Below are 22,626 nucleotides of genomic sequence, written 5' to 3'. Positions count from 1 at the left end.
TTATATTTTATTATTATACAGAGGGTCTATAATATATTATAATACTACAGAGGGGGCCTTTATAATACAGAGGGACCATTTTAATAATATAGAATAGCCCCTCTGTATTATTACAATGGCTCCTATGTATTATAATGGCCCCCTCTGTAGTATTATTATTATTATGGAACCTCTGTATAATTATTTTAATAATGGCCCCATTTTTTCTATGTATAATAGTATAACCTGCCTTAGGATACATACATAAAAATAAATACTCACCTCTCTTCTGCACTCCATCACCGCTTGTGGCGTCCCGTCACATCACCATGCCCTCCTGCTCCGTTGAATCACACATTTTCTTTCAGTTTTTTTCTGTGATAGCATTCAGTAAGCAGGAAAAACATTTTTTATTTAAACATTTAATCGTTCGGATATTTTCACATGTGGCAAAACAAAACCTGTAATTGCTCAGATGCCGTAGTTGCTATTGACAACAGCATATTGGGGGTAAAAGGACCGTTGAGTTGCTGGTGTGGCTATATTTTACTATTAGGTCAGCAGACCCTGTCAGGGGTGCAAGGGGGGTTAATTTATCCATTGCTTATTCCCATTTTGGTTCCATGGATACCTCAACCTAATCAGCACTACTGAAAGTAATACAATTAAATTGCCCTCTCAGATGATGTCATAGGCAACCATTAAACTATAAGAAGACCAATACACATATATAAATAATAATATGAACTTTATTTAATGTTTGGCACTTAAATGGCCGCGATGCTTATTACGATTTCAAATTGATTTTGAGGTATTAACCAAACAAATAAACGTTAACCATTACCGTACTAATTAATCTAAACAATAACCATCAGTCCACTCAGAGAGTGACTTAACCCCCGTCATTAAGCAAAGCGACAAATAAAAAGGGGAGGGAGGGATCTGAAAGTTACACTTACGAGAATGCGCCAGTGACGATGTTTTCTGTTTATATAGGTTCATGATGACCGTTGAAGGATCTCCAATCAGCAGACAAGAAGACCCCGAGATCAAGCAGGTGCCTGGGATCAATCCAAAGGCTTATTATCAGGTAAGAAGAGTTATAGTGAATACCATAACTTGAAGGTTGCCATGACATCATGGCTCCCCTCAAGTTATGCACATGTGGTTCGCTCCATTCTCAGTGAGGCCTGGCAGGGGCATGGGGCCTAATGGGGACTAACAATGGATTAATCCAAAGGATTATTACTGTGAGGGCCTAAGTGGAATCTGCTGCACAATAGGCCTATGGGAAATAATATTACTAGTACTACTCACTGTGCATATTCCATCTAGGTCCCCACAATAATAATCCTCCATTATTAATACTGGTCCAGTATAACTTCTCCTGAGGCTGGGCTGCGACACATTTTCCCCACAAAAATTACCTCTCTGGGCAGCAAGCAGTTGTTAAACTGAAGAAATACAACTACTGCTGCCTGACCCTAACTGGTCTGAGTGGTGCAGCAGGCCAGGCACTGTTTCGTTTATTAAAATTGTGCCTCAGCTCAGTCGCTCAGTCTGGGCCTCAGACGGACTTAAACTTGGTCAGTGACTGTCTGCAGAGATACTTGTCTGGACCTGAGACTCAGAGGGCAGACCTGGATGCAGCCCTGAAGCTCAAAGAGACCCAGATCAAAGTCAGGTTCCAGAACAGGAGATACAAGACGAAGAGAAAGCTGATAACCAAGCAGCAGGCAGTGAAGTGCCATGCCAAGCAGGTGGCATTCAGGGTGCTAGTAATGGATGACCAGAGACAGTACTGCCTCTGGGATGCCATCTGCCCATCTCTGCTATCCATATACCAGGGTAGGCCTGGTATATGGACAGCAGAGATGGGCAGATGGCATCCTAGAGGCAGTACTATCTGTGTCTCTCTGGTCATCCTTCACCAGCACCCTGACTGCCACCTGCTTTGCCTGGCTCTCATGGCCCTTCACTGTATCACTGTATTACCCCTTCATTATTCATATACTACCTGCCCACCCCACACCTAACCCTCAGGGAGTGACATTGTGATACTGTGACTGACTGTCACTCACAGTCAGTATCGCTTATTCAGGCTCTCTGTGGTGTCTGGAGTTAGTCCTAAAGCGGCAGTCTGACCTTCAGCCATTATGCATGCCTCAGTGAGTGCTTTCAGCTCTGACTCCTGTGCAGAACATCCAGATGGGAGTGATCCCTGTCTCACAACTTCCTCCAAGGTAGTCACAACATATCCCGTGTATGGCTTTCCATCGAGGTAATATCTTGATCCATCTACAGTTTTAGTTACATGAGACACGTTCCTTTGTTTCAATTTTCATTAGTTCAAAACAATCATGGTCATCATTTGAACATATGTCTTGTTCTGCCTGACTAGACTCTGGAAGTAGGGTAGCTGGATTGAGAATCATACACCTCTTGATTGTTATGTTCTGTGGTGTAAGAAGGGCTACCTCATACTTTGTCAGCCTAGCCATTGACAAATGACAAATTCTTGTCTGTGACAATAGTTCCTGAACAGCATTATTAATGCATGATCAAGGACTATGTCAGCAACCTTCACAGTCAGTAATGCATAGGCAGCAATTTCCCGCACACAAGAGGGGGCCCCCCTATCTACCACATCCAACTGGACCGAGTAGTAACCCAGTGGGCGGTGTTTATCCCCATGCAATTGAGTCAACACACCTTTATTTTCATGGCAAAACAGATTAAAGCCAAGATCATAATTTGGTATTCCCAGGCATGGTGCTGATAAAACAGCAAGTTTTAATCCCTTAAATCCCCACTCGGCTTCTGCACTGAATACATAAGGCTGTCCCTTGTCGCAGGCAGCCAACACATCAAAGAGTGGCTGCAGCAGGGAAGATGCCGAAGGAATCCACTCTCTGACATAACTGACCAAGCCAACAAATGTCCTCAATTCGCGGACAGTAGTTGCCTCAGTAAGCTGTGAGATAGCCTGCACTCGTTCTGGGGTAATATGTTTGGATTGTTTGGAGACATAATGTCCTAAGAATACCACCTTTAATCTGGCAACCTGTAATTTGTCCTTAGATACTCTGCATCCCTCTAGATGCAGGAATACTAAGAGAGAGTAGGTTTTGCTTGTAGTACAGAGTAACAAATCATCCACATATTGAAGCAACTTTGTACTTTCATCTTCATGCCAGGAAAGTAGCACCTTTGCCATTGCCTCAGAAAGATCTGAGGGAGATGTAGCACTTCCTTGAGGTAATCTAGTCCAACAATACTGTTTTCCTTTGAAGGTGAAAGCCAGAAACAGCTGGCTTTCTTCTTCAACAGGAACAAAAAATAAAGCATTTGCCAAGTCAATTAAAGTAAAATAAACTGAGCTGGAAAGAATCTGATTAAGCAATGTAAGAGGGTTCGGTACAATGGGTGTATCCACAACCATTAGTCTGTTAATTTCTCTGAGATCATGTATCATCTGATACGCCTGGGGCTTCCCAGGCTCCGGGTATTAAAAGGGGATAGGCATTCCCTTACCACTCCCATCTCGAAGTACTCCCCTACCTATGTTGCTATCACAGCAGTTGGTCCCTTGCTCCAAGAATAGTGATGTCGCGAACATAAAATTTTCCGTTCTCGAATGGCGAACGCAAATTTTTGCAAATGTTCGCAAATCGGGCGAACCGCCATTGACTTCGATCAGGTAGTTGTATCATTGTTGTATCGATCAGGTAGTGTAAGGGTTATGCCCGCTTCACAGACATTGAAAGACCAAACTCCCCTTTTAATGCACCGCAAACAACCGCAAACAGTCCATTTGCCCAACCGGAAACTTCCCATTTGCACAAGGTTGGATACCAAGCTAGCCATGTCCCGTTGATGTCATTGAAGGTTTCTTCCTCCACCGAGCCACGTACAACACCAAGGGTCCCAGAAAGGTGAATTGAATTCATTTTTCGAATAGGGAGATGGTTAAAAAAAACGCTGGCTCCCTCCTCTTTGTTTGAATCCACGGTCACTGCGTCTGCGCCGTGCAATTTACTGTCACACCCGATGTGAGTGGTATTTTCTGTAGTTCTCTTCTCATCAGTTTAATCCCTGTTACGTCCCCATTCTGGGGTCCATTTATTGAATTGATTTTTCGAACGGGGAGATGGTTAAAAAAAAGCTGGCTCCCTCTCCTTTGTTTTAATCCACGGTCACTGCGTCTGCGCCGTGCAATTTACTGTCACACCCGATATGAGTGGTATTTTCTGTAGTACTATTCTCATCAGTTTAATCCCTGTTACGTCCCCAATCTGGGGTCCATTTATTAATTCGATTTTTCGAACGGGGAGATGGTTAAAAAAACGCTGGCTCCCTCCCCTTTGTTTTAATCTATGGTCACTGCTTCTGCGCCGTGCAATTTACTGTCACACCTGATATGAGTGGCATTTTCTGTAGTACTATTCTCATCAGCTTAATCCCTGTTACGTCCCCAATCTGGGGTCCATTTATTGAATAGATTTTTCGAACGGGGAGATGGTTAAAAAAACGCTGGCTCCCTCCCCTTTGTTTGAATCCACGGTCACTGCGTCTGCGCCGTGCAATTTACTGTCACACCCGATATGAGTGGTATTTTCTATAGTTCTCTCTTCTCATCAGTTTAATCCCTGTTACGTCCCCAATCTGGGGTCCATTTATTGAATAGATTTTTCAAACGGGGAGATGGTTAACAAAACGCTGTCTCCCTCCCCTTTGTTTGAATCCACGCCACGGTCACTGCGTCTGCGCCACACCCGATATGAGTGGTATTTTCTGTAGTACTATTCTCATCAGTTTAATCCCTGTTACGTCCCCAATCTGGGGTCCATTTATTGAATAGATTTTTCGAACAGGGAGATGGTTCAAAAAACGCTGGCTCCCTCCCCTTTGTTTTAATCCACGGTCACTGCGTCTGCGCCGTGCAATTTACTGTCACACCCGATATGAGTGGTATTTTCTGTAGTACTATTCTCATCAGATTAATCCCTGTTACGTCCCATATCAGGGATTGCCTTTTGTGAAAAAAAAAATTAGGCCAGGTACCTTCGACTGCCTTCACAGTGACAGACCAAACTCTGATACACCAAACTGAATTGATTTTAGGAACCGGGAGATGGAAAAAGCAGCTTGGTCGGTCCTCTTACTCCCAAGTTGGGGTACTGCTCGTGCACAAAGCAATGTGCTGTGACACCCTATATGAGTGGTGTCTTAACTAGTACTATTCCTATCAGTTTAATCCCTGTTACGTCCCATATCAGGGATTGCCTTTTGTGAAAAAAAATTTTAGGCTGGGTACCTTCGACTGCCTTCACATTGACAGACCAAACTCTGATACACTGGGGGGGCGGAGCTAGCGCCTGAGGAAGATGGTGGTGTGTGTCTGAGCTCCGTCTAACTAGCATTGCTTTATCGCAGCCTAAGCCAGCTAAACCGACCAGATCATGGTAAAAATCGGCAACCCGAGACAAGGGGATACCCAGCAGCACCAGAAGCCACCCGTTACCTTGGGGGATATGGACAGATTCATTAAAAAAGCGGCGACAATACACGCTGCAAAAGAAACCAAAATGGCGCTGGCGGCTGCTCCTGAAGACGAGTACCCGAACTCTGAGGGCAGAGACAGCGACTCGAAAGAAGCTAGTGAGCGACAAAACCTTCCTATCTCTAGGAAATACCTGAAATCGGTCCTTACCAAAGCTCTGGAACCGCTAGTAAGTGAAGTTTCCTCCATGAGACAGGACATTAAACAGATCGGTGGCAGAGTGGAGGAGCTGGAAACTGCTCACAACGCCGTGCTGGGCTTCCAGGCGGCTGCTTCTACTAGCTTACAAACAGTCCAAAACCATCTGAATTGTGTCTATGCGGCACTAGAGGACCAGGAAAATCGAGGCCGAAGGAACAACCTAAGGTTCCGAGGCTTGCCCGAATCTATTTTGACCTCAGAAATACCGGAGGCTATGATGGCCTTATGTGAACAGCTACTGGGTCCCGATTATCCCAGCCCGATCATTGAAAGGGCTCACAGGGCCCTCCGCCCTAAACCGAAGCCAGCCGAGCCGCCTAGAGATATAATCTGCCGATTCTTAAACTTCCAGGACAAAGAAGCCATATTGGAATGCGCTAGAAAAAAATCGGAAATCTTGTTTAGAGACTATCGTATTCATATATATCAAGACCTGGCTCCGATTACCTTGAAAAAACGCAGGGCACTTAAGCCCCTGACAGAATGGCTCATCCAAAGAAGAATCACCTATAGATGGACTTTTCCTTTTGGCATTTCGTTCCTCTACAATGGGAGCAGGATTACAATCAGAACCCATGCTGACCTGGATCATATGTTTCAACATCTAGAGATTCCTAGCATGGAAATAGAGAACTGGGACTTAATCCAGGATGTTGCCTCCTTGCCTGAGGTCCCCAAGCCGCAACCCTTTGAATCCAGGAGGAACCCTAAAGCTCAGCGACAGAGGAAGAAAACCAACCCAATCACACCTAGACGTCTATCCACAGACTCCTTTTGATTCTAATTGCGTCTTTTATGTCTGTTTTCACCTGAACCAAATTTCTTCCTGCTAGAAGTAACCGAAGAAATGTTCTCATTTTCTCTCACATAAGTGTTCTGTACTCTCCTTAGATGTTATTCTCTATCTCTTGTTCTAATGTCCCCCCTGCATCATATATATAGGGACAAGTTGTAAACTGTCCTGGGGGATGGACATCTTTAGCATTTCACATTAAGGGGGCTGAGACGACCTATCCTTCTTAACCCCGGACCCCTAGTCTCTTGAAGACCTTCTAATGTCTAGTCGGTAGTACCGGAGTGGGAGGAGTTTTTTGGAGCGCTCCCTACCTCTGGTGCCTATATAAGGCAACCTTGATAAAGCTCTGCTGTTTTAAGGGTTTACCCATATTCCCCCCCATGCTGAGTAATGTACATGCAGATCCGTTGCTCATGCCTTGTGTTTTTCTTTTGTTATTTTAGTTATTGTGTTCTCACTGTTATATCGTCACTGGAAGACCTCAGAAGGATGGAATTGGTATGGGATGCTCTTCAAAGGTTAGACCTCTCCACCACACTGATTACAATTCTCTTCCACCAAACACCCCAAATCTACCACCTTTTCATAAGCTACAGAAAATATGTCTCTCCTCGCATCCCAGATGGATGACCTCAAGATAGCTTCTTACAATGTCAGAGGCTTTAACTCGCCATCTAAAAGGGGTCAGATATTTGGGATGCTGAGGAGAGAAATGCACCTGAAGATAGGCCATTTCCCCAACCTTTCATACTCGTACTTCTCCCAATGGTACCATAGTGGCTCCAACTCTGCAAATTCTAAAGGAGTTAGCATTGGGCTACAGAGAGGAGTTCAGTTCCAGTTTATGGATCAAAGTTTAGACCCGGAGGGCAGGTTTATAATGCTGAAGGGGAAAATTCTCCAACATGTCTATACCTTTGTCAATGTATATGTACCCAATAGGAAACAGATTTTCCTGGTTGAAAAACATTTTGGATAAAGTATGCGACTTCAGGGAAGGAACAGTAGTGATGGGAGGGGACTTTAATCTGGTAATAAATCCCCTATTGGATTCTTCCTCGGGCAAATATGTACACTCTCAATCCGCTGTTCGCTCCCTGACTTCGAAGCTCTGGAGAACACAACTTATTGATGTTTGGCGCACTTTCCACCAAGACACTAGAGACTTCTCCTTTCACTCGACAGTCCATGGCTCATATCTCTTTGTTTCCAAGAATCATATACAGCACTGCAAAGACACTAGTATAGGCAATATCCTTCTATCTGATCACTCCCCTATATACTTGACCCTTATCCCACCAAAGCAAAACAAAACTCTTCGATCATGGAGGTTGAATGAACAATTATTAGGAAACACTGACTCCAGATCGAAAATTAAAACAGTCCTAGAGGACTATTTCCATCTAAACGCCTCCACAGAAATTTCCTCCCAAACCTTATGGGACGCCCATAAGGCGGTAATCAGAGGTCAATGTATTAGTATTGGTGCATATCTCAAGAAAATGAGGAACAAACAAATAGACGAGTTACATGAAAATATCACTAGACTAGAACAAACACATAAAGTTTCCCTACTCAAGACCCACTTAGAAGAACTAAACGGATATAGGCGTTCTCTTAAAGATCTTCTTAATACTCTTTCAGAGAAATACTACCTAAACTCGCAACACAAGATTTTTGCCCACGGAAACAAAGCATCTAGATTTGTGATGAATAGGGTGAGGGCGTGGAAGTCAAACAACTTTGTCCATAAACTCACCACTGAGTCAGGCTCACATGTCTTTGACTCAGAATCAATAGCATCTCAGTTTAGAAGTTTTTATGAATCATTATACAACATAGACACCTCTACCTCCTCTCTCTCCTCTCCTGAACTCTTGTCTTCTATCTCTGCCTATCTAGATAAAATACACCTCCCTACCCTCTCTGAGGAAAACAGAAGCATGTTATCTTCCCCCTTCACACCAACAGAACTACTAGAGGTTATACGTAACTCCCCTAAAGGGAAGAGCCCCGACCCAGATGGCCTACCTATCTCATACTATTCTACATTCCACGATATTCTCATCCCACATCTTATTCCACTCTTCAACCAAACCCTATCTAATACCCCTTTATCCGGCGACATGACCAAAGCCCATATCGTTCTGATTCCTAAAGAGGGCAAGGACCCGACACTTTGCCCTAGCTACAGGCCTATCTCTCTCCTTAACATTGACCTTAAGTTGCTAGCCAAACTACTGGCAAATCGATTAGCGTCCATCCTGCCATCGCTAATCCATAGAGATCAAACTGGCTTTGTTAGGGGGAGAGAGGGCAAAGATAATACAGCCAGAGTCCTCAATATTCTTTATCATTCTAAGAAGAAGGCCTTTCCATTAGTCCTTCTCAGCACAGATGCTGAGAAGGCTTTCGATAGGGTCAGGTGGTCCTTTTTGAAGTCGGTCCTTTCCTCACAAAAATTTCCAGCTTCTTTCTTATCAGCTATAGATGCTATGTACTCTAAGGCCTCCGCTTCCATTTCGGTTAATAATACTATCTCTTCTCCCTTCATGATTAGGAACGGCACTAGACAGGGATGCCCCCTTTCGCCCCTTCTTTTTGTTCTATCTATGGAACCCCTCCTGCAAATCATCAGATCCGATAGAGACATTAGAGGAGTGGATCTGGGGGATCAGGAACACAAGGCGGCAGCATTTGCTGATGACCTGAGGATAATGATTAGAAACCCTTCTGTTGCTCTCCCCAAGATCTATCACCACTTAGAAACATTTGGCAAATTCTCCAACTTCAAAGTTAATCACAGTAAATCCCTGATTATACACACGGGCCTCTCCACCTCCCTGGCAAAAAAGTTAGAACAAAAATCTCCCTTTAATTGGTCAAGTCCTCATTTAACATACTTAGGGGTTAAAATTAGTTATGACCCCTCCCAATTGTTTGCCTTAAATTACTTGCCCTTATTAAACCATATTTTCACCTCCCTAAAAGATCTTGACTTGCCAATTCTATCTTGGTTTGGTAGGAAAAACTTACTCATGTCCCTAGTCTTACCTAAACTCACTTACTTAATTCAAGTTCTTCCTATTCCCACCCCCTCCTCATATTATGCTTCTCTTCGATCATTGTTAAGTTCCTTCATATGGAACGGGAAGAAGGCCCGTCTCTCATATAGCACCCTAAACAGACTCAAGGCCCTGGGAGGAATTGCCCTTCCTGATCCGGAATTATATGGGAAGGCTGTCCTGTTGGCTAGAGCAGTGGACTGGTTGAGAATTCCTTCTCACAAATCCTGGGCCCAGATGGAACAGTCATTAATTGGCTCTTCCTTTAAAGATCTCCTACTAGGACATAGGTGCTCTCTTCCCCTTCCCTTGGAAGCAACCCCTCTGATCAGGGCTACCTACAACGCATAGAAGTGGCTTCAATCCACATACCTCCATACCCCCTATCCTTCTCCACTTCTTCGAGTGTGTGATATTATACGAACTGCCCCTAAAGTATTACAAGAGAGTGTACCCACGCACCTCAGAGACTCTGATATTAGATTAAGAGTTCTTCTCACCGACAATACTCCTCTTTCATTAAATCAATTGAGGGAAACCCTGGCGATTCCTGCCTCTAGCACGCTCAATAACCCAGTATATTACATTAAAACATACTTATCCCAACACGTCTCTTCAGGTGACCTGCTGAGACCATTAACATGGTTCGAGAGTCTGATTGAGAATTCACATGATCCCAAGAAGATCATATCGCAATTATATGGCAGATTTAGATCCCATTCTCCTAATGTCCTGCCTTCTTTCATTGGCCAATGGGAGAAAGACCTGAAACATAAATTTACAGCTAGAGAAATTGATATCATCCTACAATCTCCACATAAATCGTCTAGATGCGTCCGTCTCCAGGAAAATGGATATAAGATAATGACTAGATGGTACAAGACGCCAGATGTTGTTTCCAGATATTCATTGTCGGGATGTGACAGATGCTGGAGGTGCCTCTCAGACAGAGGCTCCTTCTCAGACAGAGGCTCCTTCCACAATATTTTGTGGAAGCTGGTGTATCACACCCCTCAATCAGTATTTTGTGGAAGCAGGTATATCACACCCCTCAATAAGTTTTTTTTGGGGGGGGGCAACAGGTATATTACACCTGTTGCAATTACTTATTCCAATAGCGTTTGTCCCTCTATCTAGCTGCTGTATCTCAGCAGAACCGCACACAACTGCTGCACAATACAAATGCACTATAATATACTTTCTATGTTAGAAGGTATTTTATAGGTATATCACCCCCCTCAATCAGTTGTTTTTTTTTTTATTGGGGGGGGGGGGCAGCAGGTATATAACACCAGTTGCAATTAGTTATTCCAATATCGTTTGTCCCTCTATCTAGCTGCGGTATCTCAGCAAAACCGCACATGATTGCTGCACAATACAAATACACTATAATATACTTTCTATGTTAGAAGGTATATTATAGGTATATCACACCCCTCACTCAGTTTGTTTGGGGGGCAACAGGTATATCACACCAGTTGCAATTACTTATTCCAATAGCGTTTGTATTTTTATCTAGCTGCGGTATCTCAGCAGGACCGCACACAACTGCTGCACAATACAAATGCACAACCGCCAGGCGAACCTGCAAGGCCATCTCTACTAATAATGCGCATATTTTTTGCGCAATAGGTGCAACTTCACATTGTATCAGTTCTGAGTAGATATTACTGATTGGTGCACTAAGTATTGTTGTGACATCACAGCACTGTGTCTGTAGCATGTATGTATGGACAGCAGAGAAACAGTAATTCCTATCACACTACCTAACACCCTGCACTGGAAACTATCAGCTACACTTTATCACTATCTAACCTACACTGACTATCTCCCACTAACTATCTGTATTATATATATATATATATATATATATATATATATATGTTATAAGCTAACTAACTAACTAATGTAATTTGATAAGGAATAGCAGTCTCAAGGAAACCTACCTCAGATATTCCCCCAGTATTACCAGTGAAACATTGTCAGCAAATATTCATCCAGTTCTCAAATACATTGTGGTGTTTACTCGTCCTTGTATTTACTCTTTACTTTTACTTTTCTCATCTGTTCTTTATAGCTCCTGGGTCGAATGGGGACAGCTGAGGAGTGTGCCAAGGCTGCGCTGTTCCTGGCAGCTGAAGGTACATTCTGCACAGGTATAGACATTCTCCTAACAGGTGGTGCTGAGCTGAATTATGCCAATTAGAATCAGCAGAAGACACGAAGCAGCATTTACCACTGACCAGAGACTGTAATGTAATATCATTTGGAACTTTCTGGATAAAGCTTCTTGTATATTATCCATATACGTTCCCTACGACATGTGCCGGAGATGTATGTCCATGTGATGTTGGAGCATAACCTGCAATATGTTTGTTAGAGGAAAATGAATGCAATCTCCCCAAAATGTTGATTATGATACTAGGTCCACCACCTGTGACCCTCCAGCTGTGAAACTATAACTCTCAGCATGCTAAGATACAATGACAATAGCCAAAGGAGGCTCAAGATAAGTTTCCATGTTCCTAGTGGGTGATGTGCACACAAAGTTTACTGAGAAATATTTTTTGGGGCAATGGGAAAATGATTACAATGTAAACCATGAGTAGGGTGTCCAGACATATGTCAGCTACTACCTGTAGCATCACCATTGAAAAGCTGATATTACTCCAGAATATAAAAGACTGTATGTATGTTAGGCACCTGTCAAGGTGCATTTACTTTTTAAAATATAAAAACAAAAAAAAATGGCTTGCTGATATCAAGCATTAAAAATTTATGCTGCAATGGGGGCAGATCCCTCCCCTGTTTTTATACACACGTTAACGTCATAAGAAACAGTGGTTTGTTCTGCACAAGAATCCAAAAATTATGCGTTAATGGGGTAGAATGTCTGCCCATATTTATACACACAAGTATTTACTGTCAGAAGAAAGAGGGGCTTTTTGTGAGCCTGAAAAAAATTAAATCGGGAGCAGAACAGCGTGGATGTGTAAAGGGTAGGGTGATAATGGCTTGTGGATGCAATAGTATCGGCAATAGTAGCAGCACAGCACGGATCAGAAAAGGCAATAGATGAGTGTGCGGCTGTTATGGGGTAGTAGTAGTAGTAGAAGCAGTGATGGCTGTGTATTGATAATGGAAGTAGCAGTAACGGTAATGGACGTGGCAGTAAAGTATTAGCAGCAGAGAGTGGCAGCGGCAGTTATATTGTACGGAACATGATGGTAGGCAGTAAGACAGCGCCATGTTGGCGGCAGCAGCAGCCGTGCTGTACAGAATATGATGGTAGTCAGGAAGACAGTGGCAGTGGCACAATTATGGCATCAGCCAGACAGTACAGAACATGATGGTAGGCAGGCAGACAGCAGCAGTGGCATGATCTGGCAGTGTCAGCAAGCGCAGATCTATTCATCAGCCTCAGCCAAAGTTGTGTGAAAAGCCTCCCAGATCCATGCATCGTTCATTTTGTCAAAAGTGATAACGGAAAATAATTTTGTCCGTTTGGGTGTCACAATGCCAACTGCTGCACTGAAAACCTTCTCTGAGATGACTCTGGAGGCTGGTCAAGACAATATAGACATAGAGCAAACTGACCAGTTCCATCCCCTGTTCCAGTTTACGGTACCTCCCTAGAAGTCTATGAGTATCCAACAATAAATACAGGGCTTTCTATACTGCTGCCAAGATGAAGAATTCTGGTGTACCATAATGAAAACTGTGTTAGGTATACAGATAATGCATTTCAGGGTTAAACCAACCCCTTCATCAGGTAAGTAGCAGCATACACAACCCAGTACTACAGCTAAGGACACAACTGGGTGACAGTCCCTCACTACATCAAAACTTTCCCTAAACAAATTCGATAAAATCTACACAATTATATCTCCCTATTCTCTGACTATAGTGTCCCTATCACACTACATTAGTTGATAGTCTGTGTAATAGCTTTTTTTTAGACACTGCCACAGGTCACCCTTAATTCTCAGCCAAAAACATTCCTCAATTCTGACCCTGATTTGCTGATCATCCTCTAAGCCAATCAGGGAAAATCCTTTCCCACTTCCTCCCAGTATCATGTGATCCTCCATCTTATTCCTACCTCCTAGTTTTCTCCACCAATATTCACAGTAAAGTATTGGGTGCTTATTTACACGATTCATCCGAAACAAATCAAAAATCTTCTGATTCATTTGGTGGACAAATTTTTGTGAATAGAGTTGAGCGAACACCTGGATGTTCGGGTTCGAGAAGTTCGGCCGAACTTCCCGGAAATGTTTGGGTTCGGGAACCGAACCCGACCCGAACTTCGTCCCGAACCCGAACCCCATTGAAGTCAATGGGGACCCGAACTTTCTGGCATTAAAAAGGCTGTAAAAATGAATAAAAATAAAATAAATAAAAATTAACCAATATCAATTGGAGAGAGGTCCCATAGCAGAGAATCTGGCTTCATGTCAGCAGAGAATCAGTCTTCATGTCATAGCAGAGAATCAGGCTTCACGTCACCCAACACTGGAACAGTCCATTGTCAGATATTTAGGCCCCAGCAGCCAGACAGAGGAGAGAGGTCCCATAACATAGAATATGGCTTCATGTCAGCAGAGAATCAGTCTTCATGTCATAGCAGAGAATCAGGCTTCACGTCACTCAACACTGGAACAGTCCATTACAGATATTTATGCCCCGACATCCAGGCAGAGGAGAGAGGTCCCATAACAGAGAATCTGGCTTCATGTCAGCAGAGAATCAGTCTTCATGTCATAGCAGAGAATCAGGCTTCATGTCACCCACCACTGTAACAGTCCATTGTCATATATTTAGGCCCCGGCACCCAGGCAGAGGAGAGAGGTCCCATAACACAGAATCTGGCTTCGTGTCAGCAGAGAATCAGTCTTCATGTCATAGCAGAGAGTCAGGCTTCATGTCACCCAACACTGGAACAGTCCATTGTCAGATATTTAGGCCCCAGCACCCAGGCAGAGGAGAGAGGTCCCATAACAGAGAATCTGGCTTCATGTCAGCAGAGAATCAGTCTTCATGTCATAGCAGAGAATCAGGCTTCACGTAACCCACCACTGTAACAGTCCATTGTCAGATATTTAGGAACCAGCACCCAGGCAGAGGAGAGAGGTCCCATAACAGAGAATCTGGCTTCATGTCAGCAGAGAATCAGTCTTCATGTCATAGCAGAGAATCAGGCTTCACGTCACCCACCACTGTAACAGTCCATTGTCAGATATTTAGGCCCCGGCACCCAGGCAGAGGAGAGAGGTCCCATAACAGAGAATCTGGCTTCATGTCAGCAGAGAATCAGTCTTCATGTCATAGCAGAGATTTAGGCTTCATGTCACCCAACACTGGAACAGTCCATTGTCAGATATTTAGGAACCAGCACCCAGGCAGAGGAGAGAGGTCCCATAACAGAGAATCTGGCTTCATGTCAGCAGAGAATCAGTCTTCATGTCATAGCAGAGAATCAGGCTTCACGTTACCCACCACTGTAACAGTCCATTGTCAGATATTTACGCCCTGGCACCCAGGCAGAGGAGAAAGGTACCAGAACATAGAATCTGGATTCATGTCAGCGAAGAATCAGTCTTCATGTCATAGCAGAGAATCATGCTTCACGTCACCCACCACTGGAACAGTCCATTGTCAGATATTTAGGCCCAGGCACCCAGGCAGAGGAGAGAGGTCCCATAGCGGAGAATCTGGCTTCATTTCAGCAGAGAATCAGTCTTCATGTCATAGCAGAGAATCAGACTTCACGTCACCCAACACTGGAACAATCCATTGTCAGATATTTAGGCCCAGGCAAAAAGGCAGAGGAGAGAGGTCCCATAGCAGAGAATCTGGCTTTATGTCAGCAGAGAGTCAGTCTTCATGTCATAGGAGAGAATCATGCTTCACGTCACCTACCACTGTAACAGTCCATTGTCAGATATTTAGGCCCCGGCACCCAGGCAGAGGAGAGAGGTCCCATAACATAGAATCTGGCTTCATGTCGAATCAGTCTTCATGTCATAGCAGAGAATCAGGCTTCACGTCACCCACCACTGTAACAGTCCAGTGTCAGATATTTACGCCCCAGCACCCAGGCAGAGGAGAAATGTCCCATAACATAGAATCTGGCTTCATGTCAGCGGAGAATCAGTCTTCATGTCATAGCAGAGAATCATGCTTCACGTCACCCACCACTGGAACAGTCCATTGTCAGATATTTAGGCCCAGGCACCCAGGCAGAGGAGAGAGGTCCCATAGCAGAGAATCTGGCTTCATTTCAGCAGAGAATCAGTCTTCATGTCATAGCAGAGAATCAGGCTTCATGTCACCCAACACTGGAACAGTCCATTGTCAGATATTTAGGCCCCAGCACCCAGGCAGAGGAGAGAGGTCCCATAACAGAGAATCTGGCTTCTTGTCAGCAGAGAATCAGTCTTCATGTCATAGCAGAGAATCTGGCTTCATGTCAGCAGAGAGTCAGTCTTCATGTCATAGCACAGAATCATGCTTCACGTCACCCACCACTGGAACAGTCCATTGTCAGATATTTAGGCCCAGGCACCCAGTCAGAGGAGAGAGGTCCCATAGCAGAGAATCTGGCTTCATGTCAGCAGAGAATCTGGCTTCATATCATAGCAGAGAATCTGGCTTCATGTCAGCAGAGAGTCAGTCTTCATGTCATAGCAGAGAATCAGGCTTCACGTCACCCAACACTGGAACAGTCCATTGTCAGATATTTAGGGCCAGGCACCCAGGCAGAGGAGAAAGGTCCCATAGCAAAGAATCTGGCTTCATTTCAGCAGAGAATCAGTCTTCATGTCATAGCAGAGAATCAGACTTCACGTCACCCAACAGTGTAACAGTCCATTGTCAGATATTTTGGCCCAGGCAAAAAGGCATAGGAGAGAGGTCCCATAGCAGAGAATCTGGCTTCATGTCAGCAGAGAGTCAGTCTTCATGTCATAGGAGAGAATCAGGCTTCACGTCATCCACCACTGTAACAGTCCATTGTCAGATATTTAGGCCCCGGCACCCAGGCAGAGGAGAGAGGTCCCATAACATAGAATCTGGCTTCATGTCAGCAGAGAATCAGTCTTCATGTCATAGCAGAGAATCAGGCTTCACGTCACCCACCACTGTTACAGTCCATTGTCAGATATTTAGGCCCCGGCACCCAGGCAGAGGAGAGAGGTCCCATAACATAGAATCTGGCTTCATGTCAGCAGAGAATCAGTCTTTATGTCATAGCAGAGAATCAGGCTTAACGTCACCCACCACTGTAACAGTCCATTGTCAGATATTTAGGCCCCGGCACCCAGGCAGAGGAGAGAGGTCCCATAACATAGAATCTGGCTTCATGTCGAATCAGTCTTCATGTCATAGCAGAGAATCAGGCTTCACGTCACCCACCACTGTAACAGTCCAGTGTCAGATATTTACGCCCCGGCACCCAGGCAGAGGAGAAAGGTCCCATAACATAGAATCTGGCTTCATGTCAGCGGAGAATCAGTCTTCATGTCATAGCAGAGAATCATGCTTCACGTCACCCACCACTGGAACAGTCCATTGTCAGATATTTAGGCCCAGGCACCCAGGCAGAGGAGAGAGGTCCCATAGCAGAGAATCTGGCTTCATTTCAGCAGAGAATCAGTCTTCATGTCATAGCAGAGAATCAGACTTCACGTCACCCAACACTGGAACAATCCATTGTCAGATATTTAGGCCCAGGCAAAAAGGCAGAGGAGAGAGGTCCCATAGCAGAGAATCTGGCTTTATGTCAGCAGAGAGTCAGTCTTCATGTCATAGGAGAGAATCATGCTTCACGTCACCTACCACTGTAACAGTCCATTGTCAGATATTTAGGCCCCGGCACCCAGGCAGAGGAGAGAGGTCCCATAACATAGAATCTGGCTTCATGTCGAATCAGTCTTCATGTCATAGCAGAGAATCAGGCTTCACGTCACCCACCACTGTAACAGTCCAGTGTCAGATATTTACGCCCCAGCACCCAGGCAGAGGAGAAATGTCCCATAACATAGAATCTGGCTTCATGTCAGCGGAGAATCAGTCTTCATGTCATAGCAGAGAATCATGCTTCACGTCACCCACCACTGGAACAGTCCATTGTCAGATATTTAGGCCCAGGCACCCAGGCAGAGGAGAGAGGTCCCATAGCAGAGAATCTGGCTTCATTTCAGCAGAGAATCAGTCTTCATGTCATAGCAGAGAATCAGGCTTCATGTCACCCAACACTGGAACAGTCCATTGTCAGATATTTAGGCCCCAGCACCCAGGCAGAGGAGAGAGGTCCCATAACAGAGAATCTGGCTTCTTGTCAGCAGAGAATCAGTCTTCATGTCATAGCAGAGAATCTGGCTTCATGTCAGCAGAGAGTCAGTCTTCATGTCATAGCACAGAATCATGCTTCACGTCACCCACCACTGGAACAGTCCATTGTCAGATATTTAGGCCCAGGCACCCAGTCAGAGGAGAGAGGTCCCATAGCAGAGAATCTGGCTTCATGTCAGCAGAGAATCTGGCTTCATATCATAGCAGAGAATCTGGCTTCATGTCAGCAGAGAGTCAGTCTTCATGTCATAGCAGAGAATCAGGCTTCACGTCACCCAACACTGGAACAGTCCATTGTCAGATATTTAGGGCCAGGCACCCAGGCAGAGGAGAAAGGTCCCATAGCAAAGAATCTGGCTTCATTTCAGCAGAGAATCAGTCTTCATGTCATAGCAGAGAATCAGGCTTCACGTCACCCACCACTGTAACAGTCCAGTGTCAGATATTTACGCCCCGGCACCCAGGCAGAGGAGAAAGGTCCCATAACATAGAATCTGGCTTCATGTCAGCGGAGAATCAGTCTTCATGTCATAGCAGAGAATCATGCTTCACGTCACCCACCACTGGAACAGTCCATTGTCAGATATTTAGGCCCAGGCACCCAGGCAGAGGAGAGAGGTCCCATAGCAGAGAATCTGGCTTCATTTCAGCAGAGAATCAGTCTTCATGTCATAGCAGAGAATCAGACTTCACGTCACCCAACACTGGAACAATCCATTGTCAGATATTTAGGCCCAGGCAAAAAGGCAGAGGAGAGAGGTCCCATAGCAGAGAATCTGGCTTTATGTCAGCAGAGAGTCAGTCTTCATGTCATAGGAGAGAATCATGCTTCACGTCACCTACCACTGTAACAGTCCATTGTCAGATATTTAGGCCCCGGCACCCAGGCAGAGGAGAGAGGTCCCATAACATAGAATCTGGCTTCATGTCGAATCAGTCTTCATGTCATAGCAGAGAATCAGGCTTCACGTCACCCACCACTGTAACAGTCCAGTGTCAGATATTTACGCCCCAGCACCCAGGCAGAGGAGAAATGTCCCATAACATAGAATCTGGCTTCATGTCAGCGGAGAATCAGTCTTCATGTCATAGCAGAGAATCATGCTTCACGTCACCCACCACTGGAACAGTCCATTGTCAGATATTTAGGCCCAGGCACCCAGGCAGAGGAGAGAGGTCCCATAGCAGAGAATCTGGCTTCATTTCAGCAGAGAATCAGTCTTCATGTCATAGCAGAGAATCAGGCTTCATGTCACCCAACACTGGAACAGTCCATTGTCAGATATTTAGGCCCCAGCACCCAGGCAGAGGAGAGAGGTCCCATAACAGAGAATCTGGCTTCTTGTCAGCAGAGAATCAGTCTTCATGTCATAGCAGAGAATCTGGCTTCATGTCAGCAGAGAGTCAGTCTTCATGTCATAGCACAGAATCATGCTTCACGTCACCCACCACTGGAACAGTCCATTGTCAGATATTTAGGCCCAGGCACCCAGTCAGAGGAGAGAGGTCCCATAGCAGAGAATCTGGCTTCATGTCAGCAGAGAATCTGGCTTCATATCATAGCAGAGAATCTGGCTTCATGTCAGCAGAGAGTCAGTCTTCATGTCATAGCAGAGAATCAGGCTTCACGTCACCCAACACTGGAACAGTCCATTGTCAGATATTTAGGGCCAGGCACCCAGGCAGAGGAGAAAGGTCCCATAGCAAAGAATCTGGCTTCATTTCAGCAGAGAATCAGTCTTCATGTCATAGCAGAGAATCAGACTTCACGTCACCCAACAGTGTAACAGTCCATTGTCAGATATTTTGGCCCAGGCAAAAAGGCATAGGAGAGAGGTCCCATAGCAGAGAATCTGGCTTCATGTCAGCAGAGAGTCAGTCTTCATGTCATAGGAGAGAATCAGGCTTCACGTCATCCACCACTGTAACAGTCCATTGTCAGATATTTAGGCCCCGGCACCCAGGCAGAGGAGAGAGGTCCCATAACATAGAATCTGGCTTCATGTCAGCAGAGAATCAGTCTTCATGTCATAGCAGAGAATCAGGCTTCACGTCACCCACCACTGTTACAGTCCATTGTCAGATATTTAGGCCCCGGCACCCAGGCAGAGGAGAGAGGTCCCATAACATAGAATCTGGCTTCATGTCAGCAGAGAATCAGTCTTTATGTCATAGCAGAGAATCAGGCTTAACGTCACCCAACACTTTAACAGTCCATTGTCAGATATTTAGGCCCGGGCACCCAGGCAGAGGAGAGAGGTCCCATAGCAGAGAATCTGGCTTTATGTCAGCAGAGAATCAGTCTTCATGTCATAGCAGAGAATCATGCTTTACGTCACCCAACATTGGAACAGTCCATTGTCATATAATTTAGGCCTTAGCTCCCAGACAGAGGAGAGAGGTCCCATAACAGAGATTCAGGCTTCATGTCAGCGACTCAGCTGAGAATCAGTCTTGATGTCATAGCAGAGAATCAGGCTTCATGTCACCCACCACTGGAACCGGCCACTGTCAGATATTTTTGGGCCCCGGCACCCAGACAGAGGAGAGGCTAATTCAACTTTGGGTTGCCCCGCAATATAATGGTAAAATGAAAATAAAAATAGGATTGAATGAGGAAGTGTCCTGGAGTACAATAATATATGGTTAAGGGGAGGTAGTTAATGTCTAATCTGCACAAGGGATGGACAGGTCCTGTGGGATCCATGCCTGGTTAATTTTTATGAACGTTAGCTTGTCCACTTTGGCTGTAGACAGGCGGCTGCGTTTGTCTGTAATGACGCCCCCTGCCGTGCCGAATACACGTTCAGACAAAACGCTGGCCGCTGGGTAGGCCAGCACCTCCAAGGCATAAAAGGCTAGCTCTGGCCACATGGACAATTTGGAGACCCAGAAGTTGAATGGGGCCGAACTATCAGTCAGTACGTGGAGGGGTGTGCACACGTACTGTTCCACCATGTTAGTGAAATGTTGCCTCCTACTAACACGTTCCGTATCAGGTGGTGGTGCAGTTAGCTGTGGCGTGGTGACAGGTATACGTTTACGGACAGAATTAGACTTGGATATGCAAAGTAGCGTGTGTGTGACGTTATTGAGACTGACCCTATCAGCACCTTGAATCTAATATACCCTTTTAGGGATAGATTTAAAGTAGGCATGATACAGCAGAAACCACTAATTTAGGAAATTGCTAGGTTGGGAATTGTATTTCAACCCAGAACAAAAACTGTGCTTTAAAGGACACAAAATAACTTGACCAGCTACAGCAATAGCCACAGATTTAGCTGAATATAAATTTGAGGCCTATTATTAAGGCGCTGGGTGACAGGTATACATTTACGGACAGTATTAGACTTAGATATAAGCAGTAGCGTGTGTGTGAAGTTATTGAGGATGACACTATCAGCACCTTGAATCTAATATACCCCTTTTAGGGATAGTTTTAAAGTAGGTCTGATACAGCAGAAAACACTAATTTAGGAAATTGCTAGGTTGGGAATTGTATTTCAACCCAGAACAAAAACTGTGCTTTGACGGACACAATATAACTTGACCAGCTACAGCAATAACCACAGATTTAGCTGAATATAAATTTGAGGCCTATTATTTAGGCGCTGGGTGACAGGTATACGTTTACGGACAGAATTAGACTTGGATATGCACAGTAGCATGTGTGTGAAGTTATTGAGAATGACCCTATCAGCACCTTGAATCTAATATGCCCTTTTAGGGATAGATTTAAATAACCAAACTATTGATGGTTAAATGGACTTGGTGGCAGCTTGCCCCTGATGTAGGATATAGCAAAAAAATAACCACACTATTGATGGTTAAATGGACTTGGTGACAGCTTGCCCCTGATGTAGGATATAGCAAAAAATAACCACACTATTGATGGTTAAATGGACTTGGTGGCAGCTTGTGCTGGCGCACCACAAGACACAAAATGGCTGCCGATCACCCCAGAAAAAAGTGACTGAAAAACGCTCTGGGCAGCCTAAAAACAGTGAGCAATTGAATAGCAGCAGTTCAATGAGCCACAGCTGTAGATCGATCACTGAATTAAGTCTTTTGGAGGAGTTAATCACTGCCTAATCTCGCCCTAACGTCGCAGCTGCAACCTCTCCCTACACTGATCAGAGCAGAGTGACGTGCGGCGCTACATGACTCCAGCTTAAATAGAGGCTGGGTCACATGCTGAACTGGCCAATCACAGCCATGCCAATAGTAGGCATGGCTGTGATGGCCTTTTGGGGCAAGTAGTATGACGCTTGTTGACTGGCTGCTTTGCAGCCTTTCAAAAAGCGCCAAGAAAGCGACTAACACCGAACCCGAACCCGGACTTTTATGAAAAGGTTCGGGTTCGGGTCCGTGTCACGGACACCCCAAAATTCGGTACGAACCCGAACTATACAGTTCGGGTTCGCTCATCCCTATTTGTGAAATTCATAACAAATCCAACTTGATTAAAATCAATTTGCTCATCTCTAAACTACTTCTTCCATGGTAGTGACTATGTACCTAGTGCATGGACTATCTTAATGGTAGTATCAAGATTACTGTTGAGCGATCCCGAACTGCAAAGTTCGGGTCCGTACCAAACTTTGCAGCAAAAGTTCGAGTTCGGTGTTCAGGGCCTTTAATAAAGCTTGTTGAAAGACTGCAGG

General features: G+C 44.8%; 1 protein-coding gene across 1 annotated transcript in view; it reads left to right on the top strand.

Annotated features, from left to right (window-relative positions):
• Positions 1 to 2,354, top strand: part of LOC122926344 (IgGFc-binding protein-like) — a 205,581-nt gene extending 203,227 nt beyond the window's left edge. The window contains exons 20-22 of the mRNA XM_044277718.1: positions 976 to 1,069; positions 1,584 to 1,757; positions 2,328 to 2,354. Coding sequence (XP_044133653.1) covers positions 976 to 1,069; positions 1,584 to 1,757; positions 2,328 to 2,354 — 295 coding nt within the window. The remainder of the gene's footprint in view (positions 1 to 975; positions 1,070 to 1,583; positions 1,758 to 2,327) is intronic.
• The last annotated feature ends 20,272 nt before the right edge of the window (positions 2,355 to 22,626 follow it).

Source organism: Bufo gargarizans, chromosome 2, assembly GCF_014858855.1.
Source record: "Bufo gargarizans isolate SCDJY-AF-19 chromosome 2, ASM1485885v1, whole genome shotgun sequence".
Classification (NCBI taxonomy): Eukaryota; Metazoa; Chordata; class Amphibia; order Anura; family Bufonidae; genus Bufo; species Bufo gargarizans.
This window is presented reverse-complemented; position numbering and strand designations above follow the sequence as displayed.